The sequence below is a fragment of the Cucurbita maxima genome, unplaced genomic scaffold, assembly GCF_002738345.1.
Source record: "Cucurbita maxima cultivar Rimu unplaced genomic scaffold, Cmax_1.0 Cma_Scf00024, whole genome shotgun sequence".
Taxonomy (NCBI): Eukaryota; Viridiplantae; Streptophyta; class Magnoliopsida; order Cucurbitales; family Cucurbitaceae; genus Cucurbita; species Cucurbita maxima.
Window position 1 is genome coordinate 798437 of NW_019272040.1, and position 23145 is coordinate 821581.

Consider the following 23145-nt stretch of genomic DNA (forward strand, 5'->3'; position numbering starts at 1 on the left):
CACCAGGCACCAAAGGTATCTGTTAACATATGATTCTGACGGGAAAACCTCAATGACAATGAACAGGCACCAACTCCATGTTGGGCCTAAGTAACTTGACATCCAGAACCAACATTTCCATACTTCTTCATAGAACATGACCCCATTTACCACGGTATTAAGAATCAAACAACGAAACATCCTGATCTTCTTTCAGCTTTTTCAAAAAATAACCAAGGACTAATCTTATTTGACAGTGATTGAACTCAAGTGTTCTTCGAAATCCACTTAACAATTAAATTACAGACGAAATTAGGAATACGCACCCAGTAAAGAGGAAAAGGCAACCCCCAAATGAAGAGATATGTATGACTCTATTACTTATAAGAATTCAAACATATCACATGTCCTAATACTGAACTTAAAGCCATTGGAGTTTCTCAGCCAGGGTATTAATCAACAACTGCATCGGACAAGTATGTAAACAAACAAGTACTGAAAATCCTCAATGCAGAATTTGATAATCAAATCACAGACGAGTTACCAATTTCTTATTAAGAACAATACTTCTCAAAAGAAGAAAAAAAAAAAAACCCCACCTCTGTTCCAGCTTTCTAATTAGCCTTAGAGTCCGCTTTCGATGCATTGCCCTTAGACTCTGCTTTTACCTCAGCAACACTCCCGGAATCACCGCCAGAACAACACCCACCACCATGCTGATGCCCGTGTACATGACCATGACCATGACCATGATGGTGGTGATGGTGAGGATGATGATGGTGGTGGTGGTGCCCGGTTCCATGAATTTGCTTTCCTTTAAGCTGCTTCCTCATATCATAAGCATCCTCACCATCCGCGTAGTACTTCGCCTCAATATCATGAATCTTATACCCCAAAGTCTCCGTATATAAATTAAAAGCAGCCCGATTACTCTTCCTCACATGGAGCGAGACATATTCCGCTCCATAAACTTGTTCCATGGCATTCTGAGCCGCGCTCATGAGCTTAGTAGCTAAACCGAGCTTCCGATGCGTTCGTAACACAGCAAGTGAGGTAATATGTCCATGGCACTCGTTGCTTTCTTCCTCCATTTTAGCCAAAACGTAGCCGACGATCCGGCCGTTGTAATCTTCGGCGACGTAAAGAAGCTGAGGCCAGGAAAGAATATGGTAGAAGTAGTATTTCATCTGGTAATTCTCCGGCAGGCAAAATAGGTTGCAGGCTTGCATTGCCATAAGGTCGTCAACAACCGCCTTGCGTATGCAGACCATGGCTGGACTGGTAATCGGAGATCTCGGCGGAATTAGGGTTGAAGATGGAGAAATAATGGAGATCGAAATCGACGATGAAGGGGCGTAAACTGGGAGAATGAAATTGAACAGCGAAGGGTGTTTCGGGTATTTGATCTCTGAGTCGTGAGATTTGGGCCTTATCATACACCTTTTAGTCTGTAAAAATGATTAAATTACCGTTTTAACCTCCATTGGTTTGTGATTTACTTAATCAATTGTCGTTTATTTTAACCTAATCTTCATAATTAAAAAAATTTAGTTCATTTCATAATTTGGATATGATAATTTTTTTTAATCCGACATACCTGATGAACCTGGAACTATTAGAACAGAACGTTGGTACATAACTACTAATAGAGTTCTTTGAGTATATTCTATTGTTCGAAAAAGATATTGTTAGTATCAGTATAAATAATTTTTCTCTCATGTTCGGCTACAATGGAAACCCTTGAATATCGAGCCACATTGAATTCCAACACTCCCCTTTGTTAGGCTACTGCAGCAGCCCTTGAATCTCGAGCCACATGGAGTTCCAACTCAATTCCAACAATCCCCTATGTTCGGCTACTGCGACAACCCTTGAATCTTAAGCCACGTGGAGTTCCAACCCAGTTCCAACAATCCCACGTTTTCGGCTACAACAACAACCCGTAAATCTTGAGACACATTGCATTCCACCCAATTTCAACCATACACTTTTTGGACCGAAAAATCTGGAGACACATTGCATCCCACCCCATTCCAACAATACACTTTTTAGATCAAGAAAGCAGGACGGTTTGACATTGCATATTAGAACTCATTAAAGGACCGAGAAATCTTGAGACACAATGCATTCCACCCAATTCCAACAGGACTGTTTGACATTGCATATTAGAACTCATTAAAGCACAATTCACATAATATATTCGATAAAAAGTATTTTCTTAAAATATGTTAGTCACAAAAACATAGGTAGAGACTAAATTTAAATAAAATAAAATTGAAAAAAAAAACTGAATTAATACATATATATATAATCTTAGGAGCTAAAACAGTATTAATATTAAAAAGAACCCAAAATATTATCCCCATGCAGTGGATTGTAACCTAGAAATTTCACTGGAAATCAAACGTTCTATCTACATAATTCCACATTGCTGACCAGAAAATTCATCCACAAAAAAAAAAAAAAAAGTTATGAAAATATGTACAGTAAATAAGAGCATAACAAAGAACCATGAATCCCAGCCTGGGAAAGACTAGTTTCGAAACTTCCATAATCTAATGAACTTATCGTTGTGCGTTGTGACTATCTTGTTCATCCCAACGGCTAAGCTTGTGATCGGAGGCCTACTCCTTCTGTGTATGGCATCAATAGGAGTTTCATCTGACAGTCTATTTCCTATCCTTTCTTCGACGACTCCAACCCCACTCTGATACGTCGACAACAGTCTACTATCCATAATACAACCTGACCGTACTGTCCCTGTATTCTGATCTAAAATACGTAGAATGCCATCTATTCCACCAACGGCCAAGCTTGACCTGTCATTTTGGAGGTGTCGCAAAGAGTATACGACATTCGGGCTCACTCGGGATTCCCATAAAGGTTTCATTGTCCTAAGAAATGTGCAGAGCTGAATGAGAGTATATATTTTGAAGAAAGTGACTAAAGCAGTAAATAAATAAATGACACGGTCCGAGTTTAGAACATCATAGACAGCAAGAATTGTAAAATCAGAACTTTTCTTCCCTTCAGCAGTAAATAATTTCATTTTGTTTCAGTATTCAAACAGCAATGGAAATTCAATGTTGGCTAAAGCTCTTCATTTCTTGGCCTGAAGCTATCTTCCATTAACTTATTGTTTTTGTTGCATACCATCAGTGACCAGACCAATTTACTGAAGTTGCATCTAAATTACTTTTTACTTACCTGAGGTCCCAACAATAGACATGTCCGGCAGTTGATCCCGCAAAGACTAAATGTGAAGAAGCATTGTAACACATGGTCTTTATGCCTGCAAGCAGAAATTGTAATAAAATATACACTAACACAAATCTGAGTGGAAAAGAATTACTTTTTGATATATGTACACGAAGGGAACTAACTAACCACAAGGAAATCTATAAATGTTCTCTAGTTGAAAAGAATTTTTTTTTAAGTGCTTTGAGAAGGACGGTTAGATTAGCTATATGCAAACTACTTGAGACTGTTTGTTTACTTCAGATGTTAAACTACACTGCTCGAGTTGCTTCTTTTCTTGTCTCTAATTCAGAGGACGATTTATCGTGTTATATTTGATTCAGAAAGTCTGAGACAGAGAAGTTTTAAATGACGAGACAAGGAGAAGAGAAAGGTGCAAGAGTAAGACTGCCATATGCATGACCTATGGTATTTCTTGATCTAAGCATTGCTACCCGCTGATCAGACCGAAGACCCGATACTCCAATGTTTCCATGAAGGGAACCCCCAAGTATGAGCTGATCATCACCCACACATAAGCATGTCACTGGCCCAGGAAGCATCCTGCAATGTAAAATTAACAAAATCGGTGCAAAAGTCAAGATAGAAGTGCATGATATGTCAACCATTTAGGAAATTACATGAAACTAAACAAGTACTAAGAAATCCTGAAAATTAGTTTTCCATTATTAACCTTTGGTTCGTACCAAAATGGATCTCTCTTTTTATTCTAATGTGAAAATGTCAGCATGAGTGTTTGTGTGCATGGTTAAAGAAAAAGTAATGAATATCAAACTTGTGTGACGTTATTTTCACCAACTCAACTTCTAATGGTTGTTCCTCGTCTGTTCGATCATTGCCGAAACTTAGTCTGTCAATAACCTCAGTCCAAAGAACAGGTGAAGGAGAAGTGTAATGTCATTTATATTTCTTCTGGTTTACCTGACAATTCTAGAGCATCTCCTACTATACATGTCGAATACATGAGCTGTTCCATCTCCACAACCAACAACAGCCTCCGGATCAAAGTAACTGTAAGCAGGATTGGAAGATTCATTATACAAATAAATTGAAAACCAATTGAGAAGAATCGCTTCAAGTCTACAAATGACTGTGGACCAAGGCTGCAGTGACAATCATTCTTTCATATCATAAACATAAACTGGTGTACCAGAGACAATTGGGATTGATAAGTTAAATTACAAGACAAAATCAATATAAGTACGAAAATATATGGATAAATTAAAATGTTTAAAACGTAATTAAAAAGAAATTGATGTTAAACAAGTTAGTTTTGAAAACAGATAGAAATTTATGGTGGTATTTCCACTTACCGCATACATGAACCCTCCACAAACGTACATTCACGCGAAGGAAATATACTTCGTTTCCCACTCCGACTCCATATGCACATGTTTCTACCAACCAAACCAACAATCTAGGACAAGACAATGGCTTGAGAAATTAGATTTCTTTTGGCAAATATCAGTTCTCTATTGGGAAATAATAAGGTTCAGAATTCCACCCAGAAAAGTGCTTAGTAACTGATGAAAACGAAGGAATGCATCTACTCACCTTTTCATATAGTATAGCATGCTTTGTCAAAAGTTTTCTAGACGAGTAGCAAAAACATCAGCATACTTATAAGAGATATATTGATATTACCTTGCTCTCATCAAAATCAAAGTCAATTAGGGGCAGTTTCTCTGGAATAGAATATTCTTCCAGACATCTGAAGTTCTCCGACGACCAAAGTCTCATAACCTGGAATTGCAGAAAACAAGAGAGCGTAACAAGCTAATATCAGAATTGCAAAGAAATTACATCCCAATCTCTCATGCACGCTTGAATGTAATGTAGGAAGTACTCCATATAAAGTACATGGCTATCTCTACCCGTCCACACTCGAACTTTTGTTTATGATTCATTCATCTTCTTTTTTATTTTCTCTTTTGGAGGACTGGACAAATAAATAATCTACCAAATAATAGAGTAAGAGGCTATACTTTATCACCCACTCCTGTAAGAATCAAACCCATCTTCATTCGGCATTGTTCAGCCCTATATAGAAATCCATGTTACGTGAGTTATTATACAAACCAAAAACAAAAGAAACGATAATCTGCACAGTAATACGAAATGCTAATGAGAATTTCAAAATATTTTTCCATTAAGAACAACGCAACAAAACAACCGACAAACACTTTGTCAGAGTGTTTTGATTACTTACCGAAAGTAAATACAAAAAGTATGTTGATTAGAAAGATTTGTATACAGTAACAGGTCCGAGGATAAAGAACTATCAGCTATAGATAAATCCAGACAGGGAAACACAAAACAGTAAAGTAAGGAAGCGATTTAAACTGATAATGCAGCAATCAAACTCCTAACTTCAGATGCTCCATAACAAGTATGATTAATGAACAGAGGCAGTATATAATACATAAATAATATCTAGAAATGACTGTCCATCTTGCCAAAGTTACCTCACTGAATGGCCTATCCATTGAGAAACTCTTATACGACCTTCTTCCAACGCCAACTTGTGTCGTTCCATCGCTATTTCCTCTAAACATTCCAACAATGGTTTCTCCGAAGAAACTGAAACTTTGAAAGAGCTAGAAGACTCCATCTCCTGCTTCTGATGCTTCATGCAAAATGTTCGCAATAGTTCGGAATTAAAAATAGCATTATTCCTTCAAGAACATTCAAAATTTCGTTAGAGATATCAAATTAACGGGAAAAATAAACTGCAACTAAATAAAACAAATTAACCACGCTCTCTACTCCCTTCTTTCTTCATAGGTAACAGATAAAATGAGTACCAGGATTTACAAACAACTGAGCATCGAACCAAGTCGAAAAGGTCGAGGAACGAAAAGATTATGCACAAGATGTCGTGACTTAGGGAGTATACTGGTTTTGCATCAATATTACTCCGCCTTTTCGCCGAGGATCGGTCGGCGACCGTTGGAGGAGCCATCGCCGGTGTCGTTCGGCAGCTGATTCACGGATGGGGAAAGGATTGGTGAAGCAAAACGCCAACGTCTGGAGAAGAAGCCCGGTGGCTACATGCTGAAGAACCTGTGTGGGCTTTGGATCTTGCTGATGGATACGAGGCCCATAGCCCATCTACGAATTTTAGATTTATTTAAAAAGTTGAAAATAAATCAAATTAATTATGAAGAAATTCATTTTGATTCTATTATTCTATATTCTTGTTTTTCTTCTATATATATATATATATATATATAAATTGTTGATCAATATTTTTTTCTCTCCTGTGAGTTAACTATTTTGATTTTTTTAATACTAATTTATGTTTTATAAACTAAATTATATTCCAATTGAATATATTTTATGTAAAATATATCGCTAAAATTATTTATAATAACTAAAATGAATGTTAATTAGAAAATAATTTAACTAATTCTAATCTCGAACTTCAAAAGTTGAAATAATAAAATCCTAATACAAAAACGCAATAGAACTAGTTGTCAGTTCCAGCAACCGTCGCTCATCGTTGCATGAGCTTCGGCTACTACCTCCTCCATCAAAGCATTCCTATGAACTTCCTCCACCTAGTCCGAGCTTCAACCTCTAATCAAGCTAGTGATGGAAATAGTGACCTCCAAATTGGTACGATCTGGTTCAATTTGAGCATAAATCTTCATAACTCTCCTTTTGGTTCTCAAAATGCTTCAAACCAATAGAGATAGTGTGTAGTACTTATATACTCATGATCTCTCTTTTATACCGAATAAAGTACACTATTGAGTCTTCTTGCGAACAATCATATTTATCATCTGTCTAACACGCACATTACTAGTCCAATAGAGCTCTACCATGGATCTTCACTACAACTACACCTTCAGGCTCACAATTTCTTTGTTCAACACTTGATTCTATTGATGTAACTAAATTAAGATAAGCGCATGACTTTGATACCACTATTTGGAACAATACCTCCACATTATTATGGTATTCTCGTGATCTTTCATTCAATTAGCCAACGTGGGACTCAAACAATCTTCAACAACCAATTCCTTCTACCGAGTCAGTTCCTTTAGAGATTTTCGATTATTGCTTTATTGCATTCACATAATGTTACGAGTTCTTTGCGCCAAAACAAAAACACTATACTAACAAATGGGTTGAATTCAAATAAGGGAAGATTACAAAGTTCACTCCAATTTAATTATTGCTGAAGAATCTAAGATGAAAAATAAATTAAAAAAAAAAAGGGAATTTTGTTTAAGAAGAAGGGGGATGAAAAGGAGGGAGAGGTGTCCCTTGAAGGAAGTGTTGGATGAGGGCAAGCGCTCTTCTAGGCTGGTAGCTTGGCACTTCATGCCCTGCCCCTCTCACTGTTGCCAATGTCAACTCACCTTCATACACTTCTGCATATCCTCCAACCTATACATTTCACCCATGGTTCGATCGTATGAGAGAACACAAAAATAAAATCGTTATCAAAGTCTAACTTTTTCACGACGACTTGGATGGGTTTAGTCTAATACTCATCGTAAATTATAAAAATTTAGTTAAGATTTAAGAGGGAAATAGAGTGGGAAAGTACCTCGTTAGCAATAAACCATGGATACCAAGATATGTTGACGTGGAGATTCATGGAGTCGATGGAATATTTGGTTGAAGTAATGGGTACTCTTCCATCAACGTCACCACTACATGCCATATTGTCAATAGTTAGTTACTACCATTTTTCCACCAAACAAACCCTACCAAAGATATGTTTTCGAAATTACCTGAAAACCCACACTCGCAACCCACTTTTTATGAACTCTCGTAGTAGGGGAATGACGGTAGAAGCACTATCGGACCAGCCAGTTATGACATCGCTACAAGGCTCCCAATCGTAGGAAAGCTTCGTTACGTTGGCGTGCATGGCTTCTTGAACCTCAGCCCGGTTCAAGTATGCAAAAGTGTAGTAATCAGTACAAGGGTCGTAATTCATCACCGTGGCTTTTTTCAGTCGATCTGTCAAGTTGGTGTTTCGACATATAGGATAGTAGATGTTGTAGATGTCGACAACACCAGTGTTTAGATCCACTATGTTCATTGCATCAATGCATTTTTTGCTCTGTATTGTTGCTTCAGGAGAGAAGTCGCAATACTTTTTGATGTCGTTGGTTGTTCTATCGTGGATTAATGCGTGGGATGCAAAGAAGTCGTACATTCCGATTTGATCGGTTAAGTCATTGATCACTGCATTTCCAATCTGAAATAAAACAACAAGGAATCATAATCAACGATAAATTGTCTTCGAGTGTTCGTCCATAAATTCTTCCCATTTTACCCCCGACATTTAAATTTCATTTTTTGGGAAAGTATTTAGTTTAAGATAAGGAGGGAAAGCAGGTAAGAGTATGATAGGATGGCGCCATGGAAGGTGGGCAAGTTGGGCGGCGTGGGGCAGCCCCCACCCTCCCTCCCATCACTCGTGAGGGACTTTTTGTAGCTAACTACTGACACCAGAGCCTGTGCTCGTTGGCGCTCAGAGCGTTTCTCAGGATTGGGCGTAGACCCAACACCAATTCTTTTAATTAATTGCATAATCTATGACTAATCTTCATTAATCTAATCATTAAACCCTTATTAATATAAACTAGTTTACAACAAGACTTACGATAATGCCTTTGAGGTTGATAATCGTCTTGCCCGCTTTCTTATTTTGTGAAAGAATAGTGTGAGCCAGCTGAGGGACGTAATGGCCAGCGTAGCTCTCACCAGCAATGTAGAAACTCCGTTTCTTGTACTCTGGAAACCTTTCCAACCAGTTTACCAGAAACGCGTAATTATCTTTTGCCGTGTTCTTGTCTCCATTGGTCCTGTAATCCGACGTCGTATTTGAATACGAGAATCCCACTCCAGTGGGCGACTCCAAGAACAACACATTCGCAACTAAATTCATTAATACATCCAATATTAATTAGTTAATAAAATACCAAGCATAAATTAAACGAGCCAAAAATATATTTATATATCAATGAAAGTAATACACACCGTGATTCCATGAGAATTTATTTTCGAAGAGGGTTTTCCCATCACTACGAACGCGGAGTGGGCCCAATTCAGCCATGGCTCCGTAGGCAAGAGACGAACACCCAGGACCTACACAACCAATCATATGATGACACGTAGCATGCTGTTTCTTTTTTTTTAAAAAAAAAAGAATTTAACTTCATCTTACATGTGACGATTCAATATTTTTCATGATATGCATCATATGATAAAATAAAATATAGATACAAAATATAATTAATGCGAATATAATACAAATAATAAGATATTTATTTATTAAATTAAATATTTTATTTTTTAAATTTGATAATATAATACACCATGCATACCGCGATATTCTCCACAGAGAAAGGAGTAGTAACGGTTACAATTAAATGTACAATTTTTATTTTTAAATTATTTAAAATGTTGATGCAAAAAGAATAATAATAAAAGAAAAATTAAAAAACACGCGAAATTCTGACATTAATTAGTGCGGAGAAGAAGAAGCAAAATCATGATAATGAGTTGTTCTTGAATCTGTTTTACGGAACGAGATCGTTTTCGATCTGTTCTCAATTATTTGGAGAGAGAAAATCGGAGATAAGATGGAGAGAGAAATCGAAACAGAGACGACAAACGAAAACTAATCCGATCAAAAAGCCATCGATGAATCGATCTGGATTCAACGATTTTCCGATCAGTGAAAAGCTTAAATCGAACTTTCCGACGTACCTCCATTGAGCCAGAGAAGAAGCGGCAATGTGTTCTTGTGATGAGGAGATTCAACGAAGTAGTAATAGAAAGCACGGCCGGCGGATTGATCCACAGTCACGTAACCGCCGTATTGCGATAACTTAACTCTCGGCGGTTGTCCTGGTAGGCGTTGGATTTTGTCTCGCCGCTTCAGTCCAGTCTGATCGTAAATCTCAACCGTTTGCAGATCATCAGCGTTTTGATCAAGAACTGCATTAGGATCGAAAAGTTCAGATGAAGCAGCGGCGTTTGAGTTCTTGAAGAACTTGGATTTGTAGAGCGCGTCTAGGGCTTGCTTCTGGTTCTTCGCATTGATTTGAATCGAAAACAAGGAGAAAACGAGGAAGAAGAAGCAGAAACAGAGGAGATTTGAACTGCCGAATTCTGAATTTCTCATTGCCATTGCGGATTTTTGGTACTCTGATCTGTTGAAACAGGAATTGCAGAGGAGTTAAATAGACGGAGATTCGGAGTTTTCGATTCTGGATCCAGACTGTTAGTATCTGGATTATCCCTCGGTCTTTTGAGATTTAAAAATGACGAATATCGATCAAGAGATTGAAAAATCGGGCATGAACATCGGGTTTGATAGGAATAGTCGAAGCGGAAATTAATTAATTAATGAATTAGTTGACTGATGATGAGATGAAATGTTGCTCACCGCCAATCATGTTGCGCCATGTGAGGTCGATTGAATTTCATGGATATTAAAATGCCAAGATCAATCCACGGAATTATTGGAAGATGGTGAGAGAATGAGAACCGTATGATTTGATGACTTTGATTCTAAAAGTTTAAAATATAGTATGACTAGATAATCCTATTTTACCCGAATTAGCGAGTTAGATATTAAACTCGAATACCTAAAAAATAGGGTTACAATCGAGTTTAACCCACCTTTTAAGATATTTGTTAGCATCGTCCCTTGTGACTATTTAATATAAATAAGTAAGATTTTTTAAAATAATTATTAAAAAAACAACCGAACAATCTAACCCAACCAAACCCGAAAATGGAGGGTTGAGTTGGGTTGGGTTATGAACTCAACGTGAAAATTTAGTGTTGGCTTATTGGCCCTTGATCTCACATTAATTAATTTCAATGAATTAATTATTGATGTTTTGATGATAACAAACCTACTTTTAATTATTAACTATTTTCAGTTTTTTGAACTGTCCACAGTATAAGGTCGGGAATAACGATTACAACAACTTTTCAATTACTCAAATCAGAGCTAAAACGAAGAAATTAGAGTCGAGACAACATACCCGACGTGATGATGTGGCAACAAAATCAAAATGATGGACAAATCAAAATATATCAAAGTATGACATTTATAATATTGGAAGAATAACACATGGTGGAGTTTTTCTTATTATTACATTTCTAAATAAAAATTGTTTTTACAAATATAAATTTGAATATAACCGTTACTCACATCGAATTTTATTATTACTATATTATATTATTATATTATTATATTTTAAAATTTTGGTAGTTACTCACATCATTTTTATTATTATTATATTATTATATTTATAATAAATTTTGAATTACATTTTACCGTTACTCACATAACTTTTTATTATTATTATATTATATTACTATTATATTAAAATTTTGAAATAAATGAATTTAGAAAATTTTCTTACTTAATTACTTTTAATCTCCACCTTCCATTATTCCTAACACAATCCAATGGTCAATATTCAATCCTACATTTTGCCACTTTTCTCCTCTATATAAACTCATCTTCCCCACATTTTTATATATACAACTTACATACATTCTTCAATCCTCATTTGTTCAAAGTCTCCATTGTTTATTGCTCTCTCCAAGCTTACAAGTTTATTTCTTTTCATCTTATTCTTGAGAGGGATTATTATTATATTGTGAGGAAATAGTTGTCAGTATCCCAAATTGTAAATCTACTCTTTGAGAGAGTTGTGGTGTGTTATTATCAAACTCAAATACTTGTATCGGTTTGATCCTGAGTCGTTGAAAGGATTGAGTTTGCTCTTGAACTCGTAAAAAGAGCGGTGTACCGGTTTGGCTCTGATCCGTGGAAAGAGTCGGAAAAGTTATTTATTCAAATTCCCAAGAGGCGCTTGGGGAGTGGAGTAGGTCGAGTTTGACCGAACCACTATAAAACTACGGTGTCATTTTCTCTAACTCTTTCCTATTTAATTTCAAGATTATTATTATGTTTATTGCATGTTCTACTTGATTATTGTTTTGACTTGAATTATTTTGTTTTAGTAATTATCATCTTCTACTTATTTGTAAAAAGTTTTATCATTAGAAAAATTAATCAAGTTTAAACACTTTTATCGTTAAAACCCTATTCACCCCCCCTCTAGGGTTGCCATACCGATCCAACAATTGGTATCAGAGCAGGTTGCTCCTATAGATTTTTTATCTAAACTTTATTGTTCGAGCTTATGGCAAACCTACGTGTTAAAAATGGTTTTAGTGAAGGACAATCAACTTCTAGGCCACCTTATTTTGATGGAACAAATTATACATGTTGGAAAGCTAGGATGAAAATTTATTTGCAATCCGTTGATTATCAATTGTGGTTAAATGTTAGTAATGGTCCTTACATTCCAATAAAAATTGTTAATAATATTGAGGTGCCTAAATTAGAAAATGAATTTGATGAGCATGATATGAAAAAATGTTCTTTGAATGCTAGTGCTATCAATTGTCTGTATTGTGCCTTAAGTAATGATGAATTTAATAGAGTATGTATGTGTTCTTCGGCATATGAAATTTGGAAAACTCTTGAAGTAACTCATGAGGGAACCAATCAAGTTAAAGAAACAAAAATTAGCATGTTAGTTCATAATTATGAACTATTTAAAATGGAGGAAAATGAACCTATTGGTGATATGTTTACTAGATTTACTAATATTTTAAATGCTTTGAAAAATCTTGGAAAAGTATATTCTATCTCCGAAAATGTAAGAAAAATTCTTAGGTCTCTGCCTAAAAGTTGGGAGGCAAAAGTGACGGCGATTCAAGAAGCAAAGGATCTCACAAAGCTTCCTTTGGATGAACTCATTGGTTCTCTCATGACACATGAGATTACCATGAACGGGCACATGGAAGAAGAATCCAAAAAGAAGAAAAGTATAGCCCTAAAATCCATCAAAGTTGACTCTGAAGATGAGGACGTCCTTGATGAAGATGATGTCGCCTACTTCACACGTAAGTATAAAAATTTTATTAAAAGGAAGAAACAATTAAAAAAACATTTCACAAATCAAAAAGAGTCAAAAGGTGAAAAGAGCAAAAACGATGAGGTAATATGTTATGAATGTAAAAAGCCGGGTCATATAAGAACGGATTGTCCTCTCCTCAAATCATCTAAGAAATCCAAGAAGAAAGCAATGAAGGCTACTTGGGATGATAGTGATGAAAGTGCAAGTGGAAGTGATGAAGAAGTTGCAAATTTTTGCTTCATGGCTCATAGTGACAAAGAGGATGAACAAGAAGATGAACAAGAAGATGAGGTAACTCTTGAATCTCTTTCTTATCATGAATTATTTAAACTTGTTGATGAGATGACAATTGATTTAGAAAAACTTAGTTCAAAGTATGTTGTGCTTAAAAAGAAATATAAGACTTCAATTATTGAAAATAAGTCTTTGCTAAATGAAATTTCTTGCTTGAAGGAGAAGGATCATAATATTGTTAAAATTGATGTACCTTGTGAAAAGCATGTATTTGATTGTGATGAGAAAAATGCATTAATTGATAAAGTCAAGACTCTTGAGCATGATTGTGGTGAAAAAGATAAATTAATTAAATTGCTCAAAGAGAATGAATCAAATAATTTGCAAGAACTTGGTAGGGCTAAGGAATCTATTAAAATGTTAACAATAGGTGCTCAAAAATTAGATAAAATACTTGAAGGAGGTAAGTCATATGGTGATAAAAGAGGATTAGGCTATATTGATGAATGTTCTACACCTTCAAGTTCTAAAACAATCTTTGTTAAAGCATCCCCTATCTTGCCTAAATCTAACACATGTAAATTTGTATCTAAGTATGATAAATCTAGATTTGTGCCTATATGTCATTATTGTGGTGTTGAAGGTCATATTAGACCTAAGTGCTTTAAATTGAAAAATTCTCAAAATATTCATTTAGGAAGAAAAGTTTCTCAAAATACAAAGTTTAACAATGTTTTAGAAAATAATTTTTCGAATAAAAATAGAATACACAAATTTAGTCCAAGAAATAAATTCTTGCATAATGTCGTTTGTTTCTCGTGTGGTAAGTTTGGACATAAAGATTATTCTTGTTACTTATCTAAATACAATGTCTTTAATATGAATGCAAATATGAAATGGATTCCTAAATTTGTGAATACTAACTTTCTAGGACCCAAACAAGTATGGGTACCAAAAGGTCAATTTTGAATATCTTTGTTTTTAGGTTTGTTTGAAAGCCTCCAAGAAAAATAAGTGGTACTTGGATAGTGGTTGCTCAAGACACATGACGGGTAATCCATCCAAGTTTGTCAATCTTTCCAAGAAGGATGGTGGCTTAGTAACCTTTGGTGATAACAAGAAGGGTAAAATAATTGGTAAGGGTACTATAGGTAATGACTCTTGTACTCTCATTAAAAATGTATTGTTAGTTGATGGTTTAAAGCATGACTTACTTAGCATTAGTCAATTATGTGATAAAGGTTTTAGAGTTGTATTTGATAAGAATAATTGCATAATTGAAAATGCTAGTGATAGAAAAGTTTTGTTTGTAGGAAATAGAGACGATAATGTGTATACTATTGATTTGAATGATTGTCCTACAAATGATAAATGTCTTTCGGTTTTGATTGATAACTCTTGGCTATGGCATAGAAGACTAGGACATGCTAGTATGTACTTGATTTCAAATATTTCAAAAAATTCATTAGTGAGAGGTCTCCCTCAACTTAAATTTGAAAAAGATAAAATTTGTGACGCTTGTCAAATGGGTAAGCAAACTAAGTCTTCTTTCAAATCTAAAAATATGATTTCTACTACTAGACCTCTTCAACTACTCCATATAGACTTATTTGGCCCTTCTAAAATAGCTAGTTATGGAGGAAATTATTATGCTTTTGTGATAGTGGATGATTTTTCAAGATTTACTTGGGTTTTGATGATAAAACATAAGAATGATGTTTTGAAAAGATTTGCTAGTTTTGTAAAAAGAGTTCAAAATGAAAAAGGGTTTTTAATTACTAAAATTAGGAGTGACCATGGGGGAGAATTTAACAGTGTTGCCTTTGAAAAATTTTGTGAAGATAATGGTTTTTCTCATGAATTCTCCTTTCCAAGGACTCCTCAACAAAACGGTGTGGTTGAAAGGAAAAATCGTACTTTACAAGAATTTGCTAGATCAATGTTAAATGAGTATGATTTACCTAAATATTTTTGGGCGGAAGCCGTTAATACCGCTTGTTATATTTTAAATAGAGTTTTAATTAGACCTTCATTAAATAAAACTCCTTATGAACTCTGGCATAACAAAATTCCAAATGTTGGGTATTTCAAAGTTTTTGGTTGTAAATGTTTTATTTTGAACAACAAAGAAAAGCTTGGAAAGTTTGATTCAAAAACGGATATTGGTATTTTTCTTGGCTATTCATCTACTAGTAAAGCTTATAGAATTTTCAATAAGAGAACTTTAGTTATTGAAGAATCTATGCATGTGGTATTTGATGAATCTTGCAATAATATTTCTAATGAGTCTATTTGTAGTGATGATTTAGAAAGAAATTTTGGAGATTTACTCGTTAGTGACAACGGCAAAGAAATTGTTACGAGTAAAGAAGAGATGAGCTTAAAGGAAGAAGGTTCTTCATCAATGCCAAAAGAATGGAGGTATGCCTTGTCTCATCCCAAGGACTTGATTCTTGGTGATCTCGAACAAGGTGTGAAAACTCGCTCTTCTATTAATTTATTTAATAATCTTGCTTTTGTTTCTCAAATTGAACCAAAAAGTCTTAAGGATGCCGAAAATGATGAGTTTTGGATTTTAGCCATGCAAGAAGAGCTAAATCAATTTGAAAGGAACAAAGTTTGGGAATTAGTCCATAGGCCATCTAATACTTCTATTATTGGAACCAAATGGGTTTTTAGAAATAAAATGGATGAAAATGGGAATATCATTAGAAATAAAGCTAGGCTTGTAGCTCAAGGTTATTGTCAAGAGGAAGGCATAGATTATGAAGAAACTTTTGCACCCGTTGCTAGATTAGAAGCTATTAGAATGTTACTTGCTTTTGCTTCTTACAAAAATTTTGTATTATATCAAATGGATGTGAAAAGTGCATTTTTGAATGGTTATATTATGGAGGAAGTTTATGTAGAACAACCTCCCGGATTTGAAAATGTAGAATTTCCTCATCATGTCTATAAGTTGAAAAAGGCTCTTTATGGCTTAAAACAAGCTCCAAGAGCTTGGTATGATAGACTTAGTAATTTTCTTATTGGGAATGATTTTAAAATGGGCAAACTCGACACTACACTCTTTATTAAGATTAAAGAAAACGATATGCTATTAGTGCAAATATATGTGGATGATATCATATTTGGTTCTACTAATCCTTCTTTATGTGAAGAATTTTCTAAATGTATGCATAGTGAGTTTGAGATGAGTATGATGGGAGAACTCAGTTTCTTTCTTGGACTTCAAATCAAACAACTCAAGAATGGTATCTTCATCAATCAAGAGAAATACACTAAAGATTTGCTCAAAAGATTCAAGTTCAATGGAGGTAAGATTGCAAGAACTCCCATGAGCACATCCACTAAGCTTGACAAGGATGAAAAAGGTAAAAGTGTGGATATTAAAGCTTATCGAGGTATGATTGGATCTTTACTTTACTTGACCGCTAGTAGACCCGATATTATGTTTAGTGTATGTCTTTGTGCTAGATTTCAATCTTGTCCTAAGGAATCTCATTTACATGCCGTTAAGAGAATATTTAAATATTTGCTTGGAACTATTGATCTAGGATTGTGGTATCCTAGAAATGTTGAATTTAAATTGGTAGGATATTCTGATGCAGATTTTGCCGGAAGCTTACTTGATCGTAAAAGTACTAGTGGAACTTGTCAATTTCTTGGTAGTTCCTTAGTTTCTTGGTTTAGTAAAAAGCAAAATTCGGTTGCCTTATCTACTACCGAAGCGGAATATATTGCGGTTGCTAGTTGCTGTGCTCAAATTCTTTGGATGAAACAAACTCTTTGTGATTTTGGATTAAAGTTTCATAGTGTGCCTATATTTTGTGATAATACAAGTGCTATTAATTTAACTAAAAATCCTATTCATCATTCTAGAACTAAACATATTGACATTAGACATCATTTTATTAGAGAGCATGTGCAAAATGGACATATTATTCTTGATTTTGTAAACTCTAATAATCAACTGGCCGATATTTTCACCAAGCCATTGAATGAAGAAATTTTTTGCAAAAATAGGCTTGAGCTTGGTATTATTCGTTGTGATATATCTTGAATTTTATAATTTTTGAATGCATGTTTTTAGGGGGAGCCATTATGTCATTATTAAATGCATTCTCTTTCAATTGTTCATTTTGATGATTACAAAGGGGGAGAAAATTAAGAAAAATATGTTCTAAATTTGTTATTTTATAATTTATGAATCATTTACTTGGTATTTCATAATTTCTTGAGGCATTAATATAAGGGAGAATATGCTCTTGAGTGAAATTTATGATAATATATTAGTATGTAGTGATATTATTACATGGATGTTGTATTATTGGTTTTTATGAATTTTTCTTTAAATGATTTGTCATCATCAAAAAGGGGGAGATTGTTGGCTTATTGGCCCTTGATCTCACATTAATTAATTTCAATGAATTAATTATTGATGTTTTGATGATAACAAACCTACTTTTAATTATTAACTATTTTCAGTTTTTTGAACTGTCCACAGTATAAGGTCGGGAATAACGATTACAACAACTTTTCAATTACTCAAATCAGAGCTAAAACGAAGAAATTAGAGTCGAGACAACATACCCGACGTGATGATGTGGCAACAAAATCAAAATGATGGACAAATCAAAATATATCAAAGTATGACATTTATAATATTGGAAGAATAACACATGGTGGAGTTTTTCTTATTATTACATTTCTAAATAAAAATTGTTTTTACAAATATAAATTTGAATATAACCGTTACTCACATCGAATTTTATTATTACTATATTATATTATTATATTATTATATTTTAAAATTTTGGTAGTTACTCACATCATTTTTATTATTATTATATTATTATATTTATAATAAATTTTGAATTACATTTTACCGTTACTCACATAACTTTTTATTATTATTATATTATATTACTATTATATTAAAATTTTGAAATAAATGAATTTAGAAAATTTTCTTACTTAATTACTTTTAATCTCCACCTTCCATTATTCCTAACACAATCCAATGGTCAATATTCAATCCTACATTTTGCCACTTTTCTCCTCTATATAAACTCATCTTCCCCACATTTTTATATATACAACTTACATACATTCTTCAATCCTCATTTGTTCAAAGTCTCCATTGTTTATTGCTCTCTCCAAGCTTACAAGTTTATTTCTTTTCATCTTATTCTTGAGAGGGATTATTATTATATTGTGAGGAAATAGTTGTCAGTATCCCAAATTGTAAATCTACTCTTTGAGAGAGTTGTGGTGTGTTATTATCAAACTCAAATACTTGTATCGGTTTGATCCTGAGTCGTTGAAAGGATTGAGTTTGCTCTTGAACTCGTAAAAAGAGCGGTGTACCGGTTTGGCTCTGATCCGTGGAAAGAGTCGGAAAAGTTATTTATTCAAATTCCCAAGAGGCGCTTGGGGAGTGGAGTAGGTCGAGTTTGACCGAACCACTATAAAACTACGGTGTCATTTTCTCTAACTCTTTCCTATTCAATTTCAAGATTATTATTATGTTTATTGCATGTTCTACTTGATTATTGTTTTGACTTGAATTATTTTGTTTTAGTAATTATCATCTTCTACTTATTTGTAAAAAGTTTTATCATTAGAAAAATTAATCAAGTTTAAACACTTTTATCGTTAAAACCCTATTCACCCCCCCTCTAGGGTTGCCATACCGATCCAACATTTAGGTTGGTCCAAAAAATTTCGGAAATTACGTATTATTATTATTATTAAAATAAACTGTAAATTAGCGAGTTGGATTATTATTATAAAATATTATGAATATATTTTTTAAATATATTGAATGATAAATTAATTAGAAACTATTTATATCTATAAAAAAATCCATTTTTAAATTAACTTTTTTTTTTATTTTGTTTTTCAAGTTTTTTTTAAGAAAAAAAGAAGGGAGGATAGATCTAAGGTTATTTTTTTCCAAACAAAATTTCTTTAAAAATAAATAAATTATTTTTATATAATTAAAATAAATTGATTTGATTAAGTTATCATTTTCTAAAGAATATTAAAGTGGAAGGATCGTGGGAACCAATGATAGGCCAATAGTGTGTCCACATCAAAATTCCTATATAAATATTTAAATAAATATATTTATATTTAATGCCACGTGGAAGGTCATGTGTACTGTTTCAATGTCAACTAATAACTTAATATTTTATTATTATTTATGGATTATAATTAAATATTTAAAAATTAAAGGATTAAAACACTTTGAATAAAAAAAAAATGCTTTTTCTTCTATAATCTATTTACCTTTAATTATTATTATTATTTTTTTTAACGTTTTTTTAATAATACTATCGAAATAAATTATGTAGAAAATAATTGATTGAAAAACTTGCAAATTAAAACCAATAAAAGGCAGACATTTGGCATGGCCTAGTGGAAGTATGTTCCAATAATATATAGAAATTGACCTAACAAAATCGGAATGAGCTTTGTCGATTACATTATGGACGAAGACGAACTTACACGGACCTAATCGAATTGGAAGGTTAAAATATAACCAAAGTATAAAAATTATTTTAAAGTTACGTTAAAAATGAGAAATAGAAATGGGATCGAAACTCAAACTATTTCCTAATATAAAAAATTATGATAAAATATTAACTAACTAAATATTGCAAATAAAATAAAATATATTACTAAATCGTAAGATAAAATATACTACTAACCAAATGAAGAAAAAATATTAAATATATTTCATAATTAATTATTATAATATATTATCCAAATATTATATCTAACAAATTGTTATTATTATTTTATTTTTGTAAAGAAAAATCATTAATATTTTATTTTTAAAATACTTTTAAAATTTTTAAACTATTTCCATTTTTTTTTATTATACCTTAAACTCTTTTAAAAACATAAAAAATATCTTTAATTTTTTTTTATAAAATTTAAAAAATACAGTTATTCATATTCCTGAAGTTTTCGTCCACGTATTAACAATAAATTTTTTTTATGAAGATAAAATATATTAATAAATAGGTATTTTTTAAATATAGTATTGAGAATAAAAGTAATTTTATTATTATTATTCTAATGGAAGACAGTAACTAAAATTTTTTAATTTTAGAGATATTTTTTAAATAAAATATCAATTGTTTCGGGTTTTAATATTATTTAAATTTTTAAAAACTTAAAAGATATTTTTATTAATTTAACCCAACTAAAATAAAATAATAATAAAAATGTTAAATAGTACTTTAAATTTATTTTTTAAAATAAAACAAACGAAAAACGTGATATTAAAAAAAAAAAAAAAAAAAAAAAAAAAAAAAAAAAAAAAAAAAATAAANAAGCTGTTTTTCGTTGTCCACACGCGTTGTATACTACGGCTCAGCTCACAGCTTTTCTTTAGTCGGTGGGTTATATAACTTTAAAATACTCTCAAAATTTTATTAAAAAAAATTACATTAAAATATATATATTTCATGTAAAAAGTATTTTTACAAAAATAAATAAATAATACAACATTTTTCAATTTTATGTATAATATCTTTATGAATTTTATTTTTGAAAATTATAAATTTATTAAATACAAAATTAAAAAGTTTATAAATATAAAATTAAATTATATTTTAAGCTATAATATTAACTTTTTTTTTTCTATCAATTTATATCTAACAAATTATTATTAATATTTAGTCCAAATTGTTCGTAGCCTTGACCGTGTTTAAAAGTCAATTTTGACCAAATAAAGAAAGGTCAGCGGTTTTATGAAATAATTAAATATAATAAATTGGCGTGGATAATTAAAGAGAAAGCTGCGGTATTCCACGTGTTGCATAATCAACAGCCCACAGCTTTTTATTTAATCGGTGGATTATTTCCCTTTTAACTAAATATTTAAAGGAAATTTTTACGTTAAGAAAAATTATGAGTTTGTATGAAAAATTATTTTTTAAAATTTTAAAAAATATATTATTAAGAAAGTGAAATCGTAAACTTGACGCGAACTTGAAAAGTAAGCATTAAAATCATATTTTAAATCACAAGAAAAACGATTCAATTAAACAAACCAGTCAAAGCCACTGCGCACGCGGATTTTTCCTTCGGCTGCTTCCTTCTTCCTCCACCCCCGACCTTCTATAAATTCTCAGAACGCCACTGCCCGCCATTGTTAAACACTCAAATCAGCACAACAAAACCCTTTTGATTTCTGCAACTTTCAGCTCCCTTTGTAATGCTCCTTTTGCTTCAAACCTTCAACAAGCACTGTTCCAAGTTCTACAATCATCACCATAGCCGCCATGGAAACAGAGCTTCGTTCTCTGTTTCGCTTCTTCAGGCCTTCGACGCTGAGGTCTCGTCTTGTCTGAATCAACTCCTGTTGTTGAGCTCCGATTCGACAACGTTGTCTTTTCATTGGCTTCTTCAGCTTCTTCAAGCTCTGCCTGTTCTCCATCGGGCTTTTTCCAAATTGGTTGTCGATTTAGACTGCCCTGTTGCGAAATGGGGCGCCGATTTGGTTGATGGGTATTTGAATTATAGTTTAAATTTGCTTGATCTTCTCAATTCCGTCAGTTTTTCTTTATCCCAACTGGGGAATTCGCGGCTTTCCCTTGCTTATGCTCTGAGTTTGGTTCGGAGCTCGCCGTTAATGGCGGTGGCCCGTCTGAAACCGATTGTTATGAAGAGGAATTTTGTGGGATTGGAAAACAGAGGAATTGTGGTTGATCGGAAGAAGAGTTGCTCCGGCGAGGAGTGGGCGATAGAGAGCGCGTTGGTGACAATGATGGGAATTGGGTATTGGGTCTGTGGGATTGTGATTTCTGGATGTGAGGGAGACTCGACGGCGTATTTGGAGATGAGAAGATTAGCCGCCGGCGTGACGGTTCCAGCGTTTAAAGAGTTGGATTCGGTAGTTTCCAAGAAGGGGAATGTGCCGGAGGAGGTGAAGGAGGTGAACTGTGCGGCGAAGGAGGTCGTCGGCAGCGGTGGCGGCGGCGATGGAGAGGCGGCGGAGGAGATGAGGAGGAGATTAGAGAGATTGGAGAAGGCGGTGGAGAGATTGGTGCAGGAGGTGGATGGAAGATTCTCGGAGATTCTCGACGGAAGAAGCCGATTGCTTGATGCTTTCAGACAACCCAAACATTAAATCCGATGTTTTTTTTTTTTTTTTTTTCCTCTTCTGTTTGATGTTTGGTTGAAATTGTAAAATATTATAGAGAGAGATAAAAAAATGTTTGTACCAATAAATCCCAAAACTGGTGAACTCAAAGTAAATAAATAAACTTGGTATACTCAAATTCAATAGTTAAATTAAGTTTGTTAGGTTCATATGTTATGTGAAAATTAAGTTACGAGATTTGATGAATGTAAATAGCATGTAATATCATTATAAGTTCGGTGGTAATGGCTCGTTTATTTTCATGAGGCACTATAGCGAGCGAGATTCAAATTGTTACATATTGTTACATATTGTAAATGTTTGTTGTGTATATGTCTTTCTTTCTCTCTCTCACTCCCGATGAAGAGAATTCTTCAGTCCTGTTAGTGATCGAACACTAACAAGTATTAAGTGAATATTTCGTACTTGAAATGATCTAACATTAATGCCCGAGTTTCCTTACAACATGCAATAAAACATTTTGAAATTCAAAGACCATGGTCTATCTAGTTATCACGGGAAATAGAATGATTT

At 33.4% G+C, this 23145-nt stretch overlaps 4 protein-coding genes across 5 annotated transcripts; 1 reads left to right on the top strand and 3 right to left on the bottom strand.

The window, feature by feature from the left end:
* Nucleotides 1-395: 395 nt before the first annotated feature.
* LOC111497862 (N-terminal acetyltransferase A complex catalytic subunit NAA10-like) lies at nt 396-1361 on the bottom strand. Its single transcript, XM_023148853.1, has one exon. The coding sequence runs from the start codon at nt 1248-1250 to the stop codon at nt 594-596; it is 657 nt and encodes a 218-aa protein (XP_023004621.1). The 5' UTR covers nt 1251-1361; the 3' UTR covers nt 396-593.
* A 936-nt stretch (nt 1362-2297) lies between these two features.
* On the bottom strand, nt 2298-6270 carry LOC111497818 (F-box/WD-40 repeat-containing protein At3g52030). 2 transcript variants are annotated; one of them, XM_023148778.1, is made up of 9 exons: nt 6042-6270; nt 5703-5912; nt 5223-5277; nt 4882-4980; nt 4551-4654; nt 4159-4248; nt 3641-3780; nt 3187-3271; nt 2298-2873 (listed from the first exon to the last, which is right to left on the bottom strand). In XM_023148778.1, the coding sequence occupies exons 1-9, from the start codon at nt 6197-6199 to the stop codon at nt 2513-2515; spliced, it is 1302 nt and encodes a 433-aa protein (XP_023004546.1). In that variant the 5' UTR covers nt 6200-6270; the 3' UTR covers nt 2298-2512. The 2 variants fall into 2 exon arrangements, with proteins under 2 accessions (XP_023004546.1, XP_023004547.1); XM_023148779.1 differs by having other exon boundaries at nt 5703-5863; nt 6042-6126.
* A 1111-nt stretch (nt 6271-7381) lies between these two features.
* Nucleotides 7382-10722, bottom strand: LOC111497799 (serine carboxypeptidase-like 40). Its single transcript, XM_023148754.1, has 6 exons — nt 9973-10722; nt 9241-9348; nt 8864-9138; nt 7983-8455; nt 7796-7901; nt 7382-7632 (listed from the first exon to the last, which is right to left on the bottom strand). The coding sequence occupies exons 1-6, from the start codon at nt 10394-10396 to the stop codon at nt 7471-7473; spliced, it is 1548 nt and encodes a 515-aa protein (XP_023004522.1). The 5' UTR covers nt 10397-10722; the 3' UTR covers nt 7382-7470.
* Nucleotides 10723-21684: 10962 nt separating this feature from the next.
* Nucleotides 21685-22599, top strand: LOC111498050 (protein BPS1, chloroplastic-like). Its single transcript, XM_023149103.1, has one exon. It carries the CDS (start codon nt 21685-21687, stop codon nt 22597-22599), a length of 915 nt encoding a protein of 304 aa, XP_023004871.1.
* The last annotated feature ends 546 nt before the right edge of the window (nt 22600-23145 follow it).